This window comes from Pleurodeles waltl, chromosome 8 (genome assembly GCF_031143425.1).
Source record: "Pleurodeles waltl isolate 20211129_DDA chromosome 8, aPleWal1.hap1.20221129, whole genome shotgun sequence".
Lineage (NCBI taxonomy): Eukaryota > Metazoa > Chordata > Amphibia > Caudata > Salamandridae > Pleurodeles > Pleurodeles waltl.
Genome location: NC_090447.1, coordinates 16,413,654 through 16,427,791, shown reverse-complemented (window position 1 = coordinate 16,427,791; position 14,138 = coordinate 16,413,654). Strand labels below are relative to the sequence as shown.

Sequence of the window (14,138 nt, the reverse complement as noted above, 5' to 3'; positions counted from 1 at the left end):
AAGACGGGAATGCCTACCTTGCATATAATTAACGCAAGGAAGGGGTTCACGCCAAAAAATGACGCTAACTCCTCAAACTTTGGCGCTAGACGCGTCTAACGCCAAAGTATAAATATGGCGTTAGTTTTCCCTGGGCCTGGTTCTTGTCCTGGTCCTCGTGGCTCTGGTTGTCATAGCCCTCCTAATGGTCTACCTCTTGTTCTACCTTTTCATCCTCCTCTTCCTCCTACTGCTTCCATTCATAGCGCTTCCTCCACAATTACTTTAGTCAGGTATATCCTCAAGGTTTATGACACTGATTTTTATTATTATTATTTTTTTTGGCTTCCAGATTTCTTTTGCTGAGACACAACTGTCAAGTACAGAAATGACGGTGCTATTCAACGTGCACCATGTCATGTCTACAGAAAAGGGCTTTAGGACACCTGGGGACATTGCATTAAAAAAATAGTTCATGCTGGCTCCCATTATTACCTGCCAAGTGAACTGCCTTTGGCGTTCAGGAAGACACTTCAAATTGTGGAAAATGGAGATAAATTAGTGAAGTGACTGTGTTTAACTACTGTTCATGTGGCACCTTGTCACCTCATAGTTGCTCTACTTACTGGAGTGAGACCTGAGCCTCTGTTTGTTGGTGCTAATTCTTGCTACTGGTCAAAATTGATCTAAAAAGTACACACAATATGTGTATCATTAATAAAAGTATACCTGCTAAAACACCGGTAGCTATGCCTCAATAACAGTTTACACTTTACCTTTGAAACTAATGTGCTTTCTTACTGTTCCCTCCAACGCCTTCCTCCAGCATGAGTAGGCTGAAAGATGGGTTTGACCAGCTGCGTGTTGATCTATTTCCACAGGGTGGCCATGACAACATCCCTTCTGATAGGGGTCCTCCTTCACATGTTTAAACAAATGTGAGGCACTCAGATGAGTTTAGCAACTACTCAGCATTTTCCTTCTGTTAATATATATTTTTTGCTCATTTCCAAATGTTTATAAAGCATTGGCACTGACTTATGACAGTGTGTAATACATATTAGCATCAAAACGCTAAGTCCATTGATTGATTGATTGATTGATTGATTTCATATAACTTCTTTCTTTTTATTCATCCTAATGTTTCCCTCAAACACAGGGCTTGTTCTAACCTTTGAAGATCCATCACTCCACAGGATGGCACTGCTGTTGATGATGATTTCTTTTCCTTCCCCTGCAGTCGGGTCTAACTTGCCTATCTTCTCAAGTCTGAATTCTTCTTCCTGAGATATCTGCACATTCAGGATGTCGTAGACTGCTGAGGCGTCCCCATTTGCATCAAAAAATATTTCCTTACCAGTGTGGGTCTTAAAGTGTAGATTTTTCAGATAGTGAAGAATCTGGAGGATAAAACGGGACAACAAACACAGACTAAATAAAGTGACACTGGAACATTGCATACCATATCAGCAGGAATAACTTACATGCAATTTTTCCTTCTGCCTTTTATTATTACTACTATAAAAGTAAAATAAAAAAGGAACTAAATCTAGCTGGAACGATATACCAGTAGTGCTAGGTCAGCAATGCATCATCAATTTGCATTGGAAGAAACCATCTATTTAAGGCTGATGAATATTCTTTCTTTCGAGATACCACTTCCCTGTCCCCAAACAAGGTGAAGTGTATACACAAGTTGTTATTACACAAATTGTGTACTTGTCTTTTGTTGAACATTTATTCCTTTGTTAATCACCTTCCTAAAATTATTAGTCACATTACATACTGTCCTCGTCAATCACAAGATGTACATAACCACAGCAAGTTCCACATTCTGTGTTCCGTCCCTAGGTATACCTCCTTCTTGTAGAGAAGCCACAATATATACACGTAATCTGTTCTCCCAGACTCCTTGTGCCAACTGAAAATTAATTTATAATTTCAATATTCCTGATGGGCTCCTTCTTTTGGATGGCTGACACGTTTCTGCCACATTTGCTCTGCCTCCTCAGAACACAACAAGGGAGTGTGTAATTACGATTCAAACAATAAATGTAGTCGGCTTAAGGCATGTACCTAATGAGGTATGGGTAAGGCTCGTCATAGGGCCCATGAATAATTAAAACTACTTGCCCATGTGCAAGCTGTGTTATAAAAGAAATCAGCATTTGCTACATCTGCTCCCAATACCTCTGATATAGGGAAGGATGGATCACATCCCAGAATGTAGAAGTGGCCGTCAGATTACATCTGCAGGCTTTAGGCAGGAAAATTTAAGTTTCTAAAAGTTTATTTTTCAAAATATTCATCAAAATGTCTGCTTTACCAGTAAATTGGGATTCTGACAAATATTTTTAAAAAAGTCTGAGAATTAGTTTTGTAACTGTTTCATAGTCAGAGATAACAGTATTAACAACCAAATCTGCTACTGTGAACATAGCTTTTGGTGCCTCTTCTCTGTAAGAACATGTTTAACATTAAACATTTACTTGTCCTACTTTTAAATACAATGCACTGTGCCTTCTGGACAGTAATGCCTATTTGAGGATGAATTGCTATTACTTAGAAATCAACATTTAGGCTTGTCAAAAGCGGTTATTTTGGCAGATGGGATTTGCAGTTTAGAACTGCACAGCCAGGCTACAAATTAAATCGTAGGCCTGCAATCAGGGGTGGACTATCACTATCACTGCACTGGGTGGCACAAGGAGTGCTGCAGCACACGGGTAACATTTAGGTTACGAGCCAGTGGTTCACTTTGTACCATATACTAGGGACTTACAGGTAAATTAAATATGCCAATCAGTTGTACACAGAGTTCCATAGCCAGCAAAAGCATAGGGTCCTATAGAAAGTAGAAAATACTCCAGAAAGGGCACATTTTTAATGAAAAGCAGACATTTTTTATCATGAATCCCTTGTAAAATTAGTGTTAGTAGCTTCAAGCTCCTTTCCGCCAGTCCCAATGATGCATCTTTATATTACCTGCCATGCTTGTATCTTGTTGATATCCGCACAGGATTGGTTGGTAAAGGGTCCTTGTCCCGGCTTGCAGGATATTAGAGTATTCAATGCATGTGCAAAGGCATAAACTGCAATGTAACTGTGGTATGTGTAGCTCATATCATTCAGTTCAAATAATGTTTTGCTTACGTCCTCCAAATTCTCTTCCCCTGAGCACATCACTGCCCCCCTGTCTCTCTCGCCTTTTGCTGCAGTTTCCGTCTGATTGGCGTCCTGAAGCTTACAAAGGAAACCTTTTTCCCAAAGGAGCTTCATGAATATATCATTGGGGTAGTGCAATGGACGTAAGCGATACAAAAAGGCCTCAAACTCCATCATGTGGTCTGTGAAAGGGACAAGTCCCAGAGATCCATGAAATATTTTCCAGGCTTTATCATCCAGAAGTCCAGGGGTTATTGTGAAGGATGCAGTAAATATTAAGACTTTGCTAGTGTTGTTTTGACTGTAAAGAGTTTGCAGTAACACCTTGACATGCACTTCATTACTATGAACAATGATCACCTTCACTGGATGTCCCAGGATCATCTCTGCTACTTGCAGGACCTTCTGTTTGGAGAAGATAAGGCTAATTTGAACCATGAATGCCACACAGCCGCCATTTTCCTCAATGCCTCTCCTTATGCTCTCGCCTCCCTGCAAGCCCACATCATCATTAGACACAACCATTCCAACCCAGGTCCAATGGAAATGGCCAATCAGTCGGGTGAGGGCAATGTTTTGGAATGCGTAACTAGGCACAGTGCGTAGGAAGGACGGGAACTGGAGCTTGTCGCTGAGGGAAGAGATCACAGTGGCATGGCTTATCTATGATAAACAAAGTATCAGAAAAGATTACTGTTAATATGATATACAGTTCTGTTAGAATTTGTAATACATTTAGATTAATATTCTACTGCATACACAAATCATACTGTTGCTACTCCCGCACTTTCTGGGATACACCTAGTTAGCAATGCTGTTAGACTGTGGATCATTTGGCCACACCTTCTCAGTTTTACACCCATACCTGCCAAATGTGTTTGCATTTCTACAGAAGTGCGCCACAATCATTTGGTAGAAAATAACTCACAATAACACCCTTCAGGAAAAAACATCAGTAAGGAAGCACATGGCATATTCCATGTTGGGGCGACTAAGAAAACTTCTACAGTCACTTGGATCCAAAATCCAAGACAGTCACTTGTTTCTGCGCAGATGGAAGAACATGACAAGCATTTGCAAAGCCAATAGTTCACTTGTGGAAGCAGAATACACAATACGGAAAAGCACAGAGTGAAGCAGATGACTCAGGTAAGCAGTGCAAACAGGAGTACAGAGGGCCAGTAAAGCACAGAGGAATGGACTGTGGGTACTAAAGAGGAGAAAGACACAGTGGAAGGACGACCATTAAGGGAAGCAGAACAACAAGGGGATAAAAGTTCACAAGGAGGTAGAGCAGTGAAGTAAGACGAGAACACAGTGACACAGAACACCAGTGAACCAAAGGATCAAAGGAAGCCCAGTATTTATGAACCCAAAGAGAAGCAGAACACATGAGGTAAGGGGATACAGATGCAGAGCACATACGAAAGGAAAACAAATGGGGAGACCATGCAGAGAGACCGAAGCAATGTACACACAGACGTTAAGATCCCAGAGAGTTAGAGGTGGGGATGCAGAGCCTATAGAAGGCAGAGCTTCAAGGGAATCAAAGAACACAGAGACTGAGCAGCAAGGGAAATCTCACACCTAGAATGGCAAAACATTCATGGAGATAGATAAAACAACTACAAGGTCACTTGAGGAGGTGGAGAATATATGGCATAGCAGAGAAGGAAGCACAGCAGACTGAAAAATAATACTATGAAAGATCAACAGACCACACAAAAGGCAAAATGCCATCTCACTGCCTGTACCCCAGAGTGATTGGCTAATGGTGTGCAGCTCAGATTTTGGAAATGTTTGCAAAAATGTGAATTAAATTCTGCAATAGGAAGCAGTCCTTCTGTGTTCATGGGTGCAATGTCCAAAATAGTATCAATGTAGCAGGCAACTCATACAGTTTACTGAGTGCGGAAGAAGACCCTTTGCTACACAAGGCAGCTAAAGTCGCACAAATCCGCCTTCAGGAAAGTAAAGTGAATCAACTGGAGATTCCCAACTGAGTCGTATAATAACGTGGCATAACTGTTAGACAACGTTTTGTTGCAAGAGCCAATTTAATATGCTCTCCTCTCACCATTCACAGTTGTTCAGTGTTCTAGGTACAGTCCATGTATAAAGATGCACCCATTAAGGAGTTCTGTTATCCTTATGACAGGTATCATATGAAAGGTACAATAAATGAACAAGTCTGGATTAATGTGAAGGATTACATGCAGGTGGCCAGACTTGTAAATCAAAAATGTGATACACTACTGGTATATGCGCATGCCTCACTTAGGAATGCCACTGACACTTTAAAAATGGTACAGACATCTCTAAAAGTGCATATTTGTGATATTCTAACTTTAAAAACCTAGATTGGTCAAGTCATAATTACAAATATTGTTAGTTCCCGGCCAACACGCTAGGTTCAGCCCCTCTCCTGGATATCATGTTAATACAGCAAGACTGTCAGCTCTACACATTCAACAAAGAGACTCCAACTGATGAAGCCCTGGATAATCCCACCCCCTAGAGGATCCAGCACGAACAACAGGGGTGATTGCACTTTCACAACATCATACACCTTAAAACTGAATGTGAACTCATCTATTCATTGCAGAAGTTGCAGCTGGAGGTTTTGAGTCTACCTTTGTGGGATCAAATGACACATATAGTGCCTCACACTTGAAAAACACATCTGTGTGCTTCAAGGATCATGCCAAGATAGCTTTTCTTACACCAATACCAATTAATTGAAAGTTCTAAAGATCAGTAATTATTGTTACAAGTACCATCTCCAGGTCTTACCCAACGGAAGATAACACCTAAGGTGAAAAGTGTTGAGCAAGTTTCAAACCTAGGGATTCCTCCAAAATGCTCGGGCATGGAGTATTGCAAATCAGGGAACCCATATCTCCAGACACCTCAAAGAAGAAATGGGTATGAAAAATAACTTTACACATTAGTATGAATCTTGTCACGAGGTTCACATAATGTATGCTATAGACTCTCTAATACAAATAGGAAATCACTTGGGGAAACTAAACCCTTTCTAGGTAGATTGAGAATCACAGATTCCTTTAGAAGCCTAGGGAACAAAGAATGCCAAGATGGCCAGACCTATATGGAAATCAACTATCCAGCAGGAAATATAAAATTCACAAAGGAGGACATGATATAGAGTAAACCGAAAGACAAACAATAGGCTTAAAATTAAACCCTATGATGTGCATAAGGCCTTTCAGTAAAACTTTCCGAGATAGCCCCACATTTTTTAATCCTAGCCACATAACATCCAGGCCATTCATGATACAAGCGAACATAAAAAAGCATGTGGTGGTAATTTTAATTATGACTTAGCTAATTTAAAGTTTTTAAAAATAAAAAATCACTAATGAAAAGGAACCTTCAGAAAAGTTTTTACTTCTAACTTGTTTGCAGTATTTCATAGTAAAGTGTAAGCATTTGAAGTACTACAATAGATCTGCTTCTCGATTAACTGATTATTGAGGTGTTGCCAATACCCATTGCTACATGCAGACATCATGGACTGAAAAGTAGACATATTTTTCAGGAAACAGACTGCACATCAGTTGTTTCCTGACAATTACACCTGCATCTGTGGTAGGGGCATAAGTCCAGAGTACCTGATCCATGCCAAACTTTCAGGGCTATTGGTGACTATGTTAATAAGTGCCATGTTGAGTAATTGTGGGTAAATGTGCCTTACGAGGATATCCTGAAAATGTGCCAAGCACCATGCCCTCGTAAATTGTTGTCTAAAGCACCAGCCAATCAACCGCCTGCTATGTTTCTTCCAGGAGTTGAAATGATATATATATAAGAAGAAGTTATCCGGCCTTCTGCTTTACAAAATAATGCAACATGTTTAGAGCTTTGTGTATTAAGAGGCAAACTCTTATATCACACCATCAGTTAACCAACACTCTTCGCTGAATGGTTTGTATTGTTACTTTCCTCTTACAGAAGTATGGGCTCAATCATCTGAGCATGTAAAATGGTGCTGTTATCACTCATGATATGCGATAACATGACAGCTGTATGTAGGGCAGTTTATAATTCTTTAGGAGGCACCCAGGATTAACACCATGGTGCTGCTGTATGAAGTTCATCATCAGGCCACTATGAAATCATGATACGCACTGGCTGGAAAGGTCCACTCCTGAATGGACCGAGCCGCAAGGTGCTGTCCTTTCCCTCATTCAGGAACTCACACCTGCTCAGGCCCATATTATGAGTGAGGGACTAAATTCTGGTCCATCTGTAAACACTTGTAAAAGGCCTTGAAAAAAGCAAAACATGGGGAATTTGGTGTGTTAAAAACAGATGGATCTTACACAGGTAGAGGGCTAGGAAACAATATCTGAAAAAAAAGAAGACACAAGTTAAGATGATAATACACAGGCCATTCTAACTGAATATCTGAGGGCAAATGCAGCACTGAATGGTCTGATAGTGATTAAAGAACCACACATTTTTCTGAAAGATGCATCTTTCAGGAGGGACTGGTACATAGAAGTATGGAAATACAACAGGGATGGGCTCCTTTAATTGTTAATACAGCTCAACAATTATCATATGCTCTTCTAATCCAAATTGATACAAATAAACATTTATTCAAAACATAAATCCAGTACACAATGTTAAAAAAGAGATGACAAGACGATGGGATACAAGGAGTTCCTCGCCCAGTCTGAGATCATTAAATTACAAAGAGATCTCAAAGAGTTTTCATGAGAAAAGGTGTGCTCCTACATTGGAGATGACTATAGAGCTCAGAAAGATCTGGCCAATTAGGAACGCAGCATACCCATGGAAGAAATTAAATGGAACATCACGCTCGAGAAGTGATGTTGATTCAAGACCAAGATATAGAGGACAACCATATTATCAGGGCCATCAACAAATGAATCTCCTTCCTCCACTGAGGCTAGGCTTTGGGTGGCCAGGTGTATATCCTCCAGTACAACCTTTCCACTTCCATCTGAATACCCAACCTTTTCTAGCAAGAGGCCATAGGATTGGGAGAGAGAAGCAGACAAGTCAGAAATTTCAGTAGGAGGACTTTAATGATAGAGTTACACAGAGCAAAACAAGAGACTGCATGTCAGAAAGAACAAAGAAGGAACCTAATGGTGAACCTCACCAACAAAGTACTTACACCACCACAATAAAGCAGTTTTGAAGATGGTGTATAAGTTTCTATTGAGATGCGAACCAGTAGAGTATTTTATTTTAGAATACGCTTGAGGACAATCTTCTCTATGGAGCTCCCAGACAACTTGGACAAGGGGGATACAGGATTATGTCCCAAATCTACATTTTTCGCAGCACAGACCCAGTTATCCCCATAGGTTGTGACATGTGAAAATTTGGTCATACACGACATTGAGAACATGGGGGCACTCAATGAGGACACTTTTGGTAAATTGACAAAAGCAGAGAAGCAAGTATTAGAAGAATTTAGAAAGGAAGTTAGAACTGATTAGTAAACTGCTGAGAAGGGAGCGACTATTGTACTTCAAACAAGAGAATCATATAATCTCTGAGTGTCTTCTTCCTTCAGAATGATGGAGTGAAGTGGTCCCAACGGTCCTGAAGTCCAGATGTACAGTAACAGGAGGGCAGAAACCTGTCCGTGAGGTGGCTGCAGCAGGGTCGTGCATCCTCCGATGACTGACTGTCTTCAGCCTGCACCAGAAGAACAAGGGAATCCCTTGAAATTAAGGAGTCACTTACCTGCTTCAGCAGGCACCACTCTGCACCAATGACTGGTGGCTTGGGACCACTCTCCCAAAGAAGTGTGTGGATCCAGCAACAAGGGTGGTGGAGTGAAGTGGTCCCAACGGTCCTGAAGTCCAGATGTACAGTAACAGGAGGGCAGAAACATGTCCGTGAGGTGGCTGCAGCAGGGGCTGCCTGGAAAACATCAGAAGGCTGGTTTGGCAGTGCTGGGGGTCCCCTGTGAAGCCCCCAGAGTGAATGGAATTATACAAGCAATGCTAGAATCAGCATTGGGATATAATTCCAAGAGGTTAGACACCTTACATGGCTATATTCGGAGTTACCATTGTGAAGCTGGACATAGGTATTGACCTATGTCCAGTGCATGCGTAAAATTGCATCCCCGCGCTCACGAAGTCCGGGAAAATAGTTCTGGATGGCGTGGGGGCACCTCTGCTAGTGCAGGGGTGCCCTCACACACAGGTACTCTGCACCCAGCCGTCAGGGTTGGAAGGCCTGGTATATGGCTGACCTATAAGTGACCTGGTGCAGTGTAAATGGCTGTAATAGGGTTCTTGCACCATTTCATACAGGCTGCAATGGCAGTCCTGTAGGAGCCTTTGCATGGGCTCCCTATGGGTGGCAAAAGTAATGCTGCAGCCCATAGGGATCCCCTGTAGCCCCAATGCCCTGGGTACCAATGTACCATGTACTGGGGACTTATAAGGGGGCACCAGTTTGCCAATTATGAGTGGAATACTGTGTTAGCAGCATCCAACAACCAAATTTAAAGGGGAGAGAGCATACGCTTGGGGGTCCTGGTTAGCATGATACCTTAGAAGATAGGCATGCAAACACTTAAGTGGGTTTGCTTTTTCATTGACAGATGGACAATGGCCTATCACTCCATGGCTTCAAAATAAAGCCATGCAGTGATTAACATGTTCTGTAAACCTTTCACTCCCACACTGTTTCATATGTGTGGGACTTAAGGCCTACTCCTTCTGCTCCTAAGCCTAGATGCTGCTCCCTTGTTGTTTGTTCCAGTAAAAAGCAGGAGAGCAGCACCTTGATTGCAGGCAAGCCAAACACTGCTTAGGAGACCAGGGGGCTGTAGCTGTTGTTTCCCTGGCTCACTAATGTTGTGCAGGTAGGGCGAGACTTCAAGTGTACATTTTCAGTCTGGACACAGAAAGGCACCTGTCAAACCTGACATGGACTTCGATTCAAGACATGACCACTTCCTCGCTAAGCCTGCAGTCCATTAAGCCCCCCCTTAGCCTCACAGAAAGGCCAGTGGCTGCAAATGAGCACAGCTGCAACAGGGCAGGCAGAAAAAAACCCCATTAATTTTATACTTAATACCTTTACAGATACAGGGGGAAATGCTCCCATGCCCCAATAGAGGGGCCACCCCTGATTTCACTTTTTCTCAAACTACATAAGACACATTTTAAGACTGCTGGTCAAGTGTATCCGACTGGCTCCCACCACTGGCCACTCTATCAGTGGCACCATAGTTAAAATCTTCCATATCACCTATATCCCAAAAATCACATGCAGTACAGCCTTGTATCATGCCAGAGGTCTGTTTCTCACAATCTCTACCTTGATGTTCCCAAAGTGTGTGTTTTAAACAGGAATTCTGCAAGCATGCCAAACTCTGGATAACATTGAAATCGAAAACACTTCAGGGTTACCAGAGAAAGACGCATCTGTGTTTCTGTAGAAGATGCAGGCAGTAACTCAGTATAATTGGAGCATTCTCCTCGCAATAAGGCCTATATTTATGAAAAAGTGGTGCTTCAGATCTGATGCTCCACTTTTTCTGTGCCCCTCTACCGGCACCTAAATTTCTGATATGGCACACCATGGCTGTGATTAGTAAAATTGTGGCACTTTGCTACACTGACATCAAACATTTTGATGCTAGTGTAGCAAAGTGCATAGAGGCCCACATGTTTCTATGGGTGCATCATTTTAACTCCTGCTCTGAGCAAGCGTTAAAATGCCAACAAAAATGGTGCAGTTAAATCCGTTAAATTTCACTGCTCCATTTTTGCAGGCCTCCTAATGTCGGAATGCCCCCCTTCCATACATTATGTCTGGCGCAGGCATAATGTGGATCAAGGAGTTACAAAGTGGCGTAGGAGAAGGCCACCTTAGCACCACCTTTGCATCACAAAAATGACGCTAAGGCAGCGCTAGTGGCTCTTAAATATGCCCCTAAATATCGACATGCATAATTTGAGGGTTGTACTACCATGGAAAGAATAGCATCACCACCTCTGTTTCTTTCTGTTCCTGGCACACCACCATTAAGCTAGGAAAAGGCCATGAGGCTTTTAATGCTTATTTAGAAGCCATAGGTGGTAGATTCACTGCTAAAAAGAAGGATTTATTCATATGTTATATAATATACAATTTATGTACACCTAGGGCCTCATTACGATGATGGCAGTCTAAGGACTGCAAGCCTCATTGTGACAGTTGGTCCGCCACAATTAATTGCGGTCAGACTGCCACATTACGACCTTGGCAGTCGGACTGCCAGGGAACCGCCGTCCTGCTAGGAACATAGTTCCTGATGGTCCAACAGTGGTCTAATTTATACTAAACCAGAGCGGCACAGTGTTCAGGGCCACCTGGCTGATTACAACTCTACTTACCACCAGACTTTCCATGGCAGTCTGACCACCATGGAAAGGCTGTCAGTAAGCAAGTGCTTGGTGCCACAGGGGTGGCCCTGCACTGCTCATGCCCACTTGCAGGGCCCCACTGCCCAGCACCTTCAGAATGAGCACTGTCTGCTTTGCACACAGTGCACATTCTGACTGTGCTGGGGGCCCCCCTGCAAAGGCATTGGCCTCTGCTCCATATGGAGATGAGACCATAGGAGCCGCAGTTTCCACTGGGCTAATCGGCAGAAGCCTAGGTTTCTGCCGGTCAGCCCAGTGGAAACCCTGTAATGGGGCGAGCCTGGCAGTGAGCTTGTCCAAATGCCAGGCTCGTAATGAGTCCCTAAGTGTACCAAAAACTCTTCCTCCAGAAACTCTCACTGTACATGCTCGTGCTGGAGAAGAGGATGATGGCAATAAAAGTCTCAATGAGTGTTGTACTTGGCTGGATCAATGACAGAATATCGGAAGGTAAAATATTTTGTGGGGAGAAAATTGTGTTAAAAATATCGAAGACCAAAATATCGAGAAGGTAAGTGCAAATAGGTAAGTATAGATTTATTATTCTCAACTCTTTATCTACAAATCATGAAGATATACATATTGTGAAGGTACATATATGTGGAGTTTTAATCAGTAAAACGTTTTACTTACCTGTTGAAACTTACCTTCTTGATTTTTTTATCCTCAATATTTTTGACACAATATTTTGTTTGGTTATGATATTCTGTTTAAACACCACCTCAAACTTTTTGCCTTTTTCCTCTACTTTTTGTTGGCCTCAGGACTCTGTGCACATCACCAAAGTTAGCAAATGATAAAGTGTTTGTGCTCTCTTCCTAAAACATAGTTGGATTGGCTTATAGCCAATTGACATATTTAGTTTACTTATAAGTCACCTTTAGAGTGGTGTACCATGTACCCAAGACCTGTACATTAATTGCTGCCAGTGGCCCAGTGGCACTTATTGTGCCATCCACTTAAGCAGCATTTAAAACATGCCCCAGCCCTGCAATTGCAGCCTGAATACAGTTTTAATCGGCCATGTTGACTTGGCATTTAAACCCCTTGACAAGCCCTAAATCCACTTTTATTATATATAAGTTACCCATAAGGAAGGCCCCGGGTAGCCCATAGGGAACGGTGCTGTGTTATTAAAAGGTTGGACATGTACTTTTAGATTTTACATGTCCTGGTAGTAGAAAAACTCCTAAATTTGTTTTTCACTACTGTGAAGCCTACCCCTCACTTAGGAAAACATTGGGGATTCCTTATTAAATTTAGTAAGCTGTAATTTCGAATTTCCCTCTTACAATTTTGAAAATGCAACTTTTTGAAAGTTGCCATGTTCCTGCCCGTAGCCCTTTGTACCTGCAGCCTGTCTCAGTTCACGTGACTCAGTGTAGCTGACAGTTCAACTTTGTGAATTCCTCCCAGATAGGCAAACAAAAGAGGTATTAGGTGCGCCTCAATTAGCCATTTGCTGGCAGGATGGGGGTGGAGATGAGCACAGCCCCACTTACGACTGAATTGCCTGGGCTATGCCTTAACACAAAGGGCCTAATAATCCTGCATTGTCACTGCAGCCAGCTTGGGCCAAGGCAAGGGACCCCAGTTATTCCATGCATGTCAAAGAACTTTTCCAGAAGTCTCTCTCACCTTCCAGAAGAAGGTCACCAAGTTATTTGATTAGGACCTTCAGACTGACTTTTCAGTTAGCTACTGTACCTGTCAAAGGACTGTCACAAGACTGCCTGCTGTTGTGCATTCTGCCACTCTACTGCTGTACTTGGAAGGACTGCTTTTCTACCTGGTGCCTGCCTTGAACCCTCAGAGGCCAGCCATGCTGTAGAGCCCTACATCTACGTCTCCACCCAGGTCTACCAGAAGTGACTCCATGGGCGAGTTTGCTAGCCTCCTGTTCAGAACCACAGGGACATAAAAGGCTCCTGTCACCTTGAACCCACACCTGGACCCAGCCGAAGTGAGCCCTGGCCCCCCGAGTGGTGCTCCACCATTCCCGGACCCCTTTGTTTTTTTCTAAATGTGCCAGAATAGTAGAACCCAAAACAGAGGACAAATTGTGGCCCAAAAGTGCTCTGAGAACCAGGAAAAGACTGGAACTAACCTGCTCACCTATCCGCCCAGGGTGCATCGTCGGTCGGATTGACTTTGCAGCTTCTCCCAAAATATTCTTCTCCACAGCAGAAAATCTATTTCAGAGGTCCATCGCCAAAGGGATATCTGACTTCGTGGAACTGCCTTCGGCTACAGCCTTCTACTCCGGCACCCTGGAGATTTCTGACTTCCATTTTCATGACTGAGTCCCAAACGTAGAAATCTTCACTGCGTCACCAACCAAAGGACATCCAAATATGAATCTCTCGCCTCAGACTTGCTGCAGCCTTGCCCTACTAAACTTTACCTCCTCAGACACTTTTTCCCAGAATGTTTCCAAGTCCAAAGGTAAACACTGACCAGGCCCAACCAATTCTTGTATCCGAATTGCACTCAATCCTGGTCGTCATTTATTTTACTATGACCCAGTCTCTCACAACCAGATGTTTAGGTGCTATTTTGAACCTT

The 14,138-nt window shown here is 42.7% G+C and overlaps 1 protein-coding gene across 1 annotated transcript in view; it reads right to left on the bottom strand.

Moving 5' to 3' along the window:
• Positions 1-14,138, bottom strand: part of LOC138249297 (extracellular calcium-sensing receptor-like) — a 106,219-nt gene that overhangs the window by 28,217 nt on the left and 63,864 nt on the right. The window contains exons 3-4 of the mRNA XM_069203254.1: positions 2,965-3,807; positions 1,152-1,379 (exon numbers count right to left, since the gene is read on the bottom strand). Of these exons, the coding sequence (XP_069059355.1) occupies positions 1,152-1,379; positions 2,965-3,807 (1,071 nt within the window). The remainder of the gene's footprint in view (positions 1-1,151; positions 1,380-2,964; positions 3,808-14,138) is intronic.